Source organism: Nothoprocta perdicaria, unplaced genomic scaffold (assembly GCF_003342845.1).
Source record: "Nothoprocta perdicaria isolate Ctin4 unplaced genomic scaffold, notPer1 scaffold_200, whole genome shotgun sequence".
Lineage (NCBI taxonomy): Eukaryota > Metazoa > Chordata > Aves > Tinamiformes > Tinamidae > Nothoprocta > Nothoprocta perdicaria.
In genome coordinates, this window is record NW_020455206.1 from 252,058 (window position 1) to 253,158 (window position 1,101).

Here is a 1,101-nt window from a genome sequence, read left to right on the forward strand (position 1 = left end):
ATGTCCCCGCCGTGTCCCTGCTTGTACCTGCCGATTCCCGGCCATGTCCCCCACGTCCCCGCCGTGTCCCCCCGTGTCCCGGCCATGTCCCCGCCGTGTCCCTGTTGTACCCGCTGTGTCCCAGCCATGTCCCCGCCATGTCCCCCACAGACTGCCGTGTCCCCCCGTGTCCCGGCCATGTCCCCGCCATGTCCCTGCTTGTACCCGCCGATTCCCGGCCATGTCCCCCACGTACCCACCGTGTCCCCCCGTGTCCTCCCACAGTCCCTGCCGTGTCCCTGCTTGTACCCGCCGCGTCCCCCTGTGTCCCTGCCATGTCCCCCACGTACCCGCCGTGTCCCCCCGTGTCCCGGCCATGTCCCCGCCGTGTCCCTGCTTGTACCCGCCGTGTCCCCCCGCGTCCCGGCCGTGTCCCCCCGCCGTGTCCCCCGCGTCCCGCTCACCCTCCGGCCTCCGACAGCGTCCGCAGCCCCGCGGGCGGGATCCGCCGCGTCACGAAAACCTCCATGGCCCGCAGCAGCGCCCGCATCCGCCGCGGGCGGAAGAAAACTGGGCCGAGCCGAGCGGGGCCGAGTCGACCCGAGCGCGGCCAAGCGGGGCCTGGCCAAGCCGAGCTGCGCCGAAGCAAGAGCCGAGCAGAGCCGAGCCGATCCGAGCGGAGCCGAGCCAGGCGCGGAGGGGAGCGGAGCGGAGCCGGGTGTCGCGAGGGGAGCCGGGCGGGCGCGGGCGGCCCCGGGGCGGGCCCGGGCGGCGGGGCTGGTGCCGCGGGCGGGCGCAGGCCGCGGGCTGCAGGCGGAGCTTCCCTTGCCCGCCCCTGTGCAAGCACGGCTCCCGCGCGCGCCTAAGGCTACAAGGCTTTTCCTTGCTCTTAAGTGTCTTTAGGTTTCATAGATTGCTTTAGAGTACAAAGACTCTTTCTGTTTCTTTAGCTATCACAGCCGGAGCAACTCAGCAGGCACGGATGGCAGGGACTCCGAGCAGCAGGTCCCTGGAGCGGAGGGGACCCGGCCAAGGTTGCCCGTCCCCCCGGGCTGAGGAGAGCTTCGCCAGCCGTGCAGGACAGCGGGGCCTCGCGGCTGCAGGGCGAGAAGGACCCCCCAA

At 71.9% G+C, this 1,101-nt stretch overlaps 1 protein-coding gene across 1 annotated transcript in view; it reads right to left on the bottom strand.

The window, feature by feature from the left end:
- The window catches only part of GRHPR (glyoxylate and hydroxypyruvate reductase), a 9,134-nt gene extending 8,605 nt beyond the window's left edge, over positions 1-529 (bottom strand). The window contains exon 1 of the mRNA XM_026038083.1: positions 444-529. Within this exon, the coding sequence (XP_025893868.1) occupies positions 444-529 (86 nt within the window). The remainder of the gene's footprint in view (positions 1-443) is intronic.
- Positions 530-1,101: the final 572 nt, after the last annotated feature.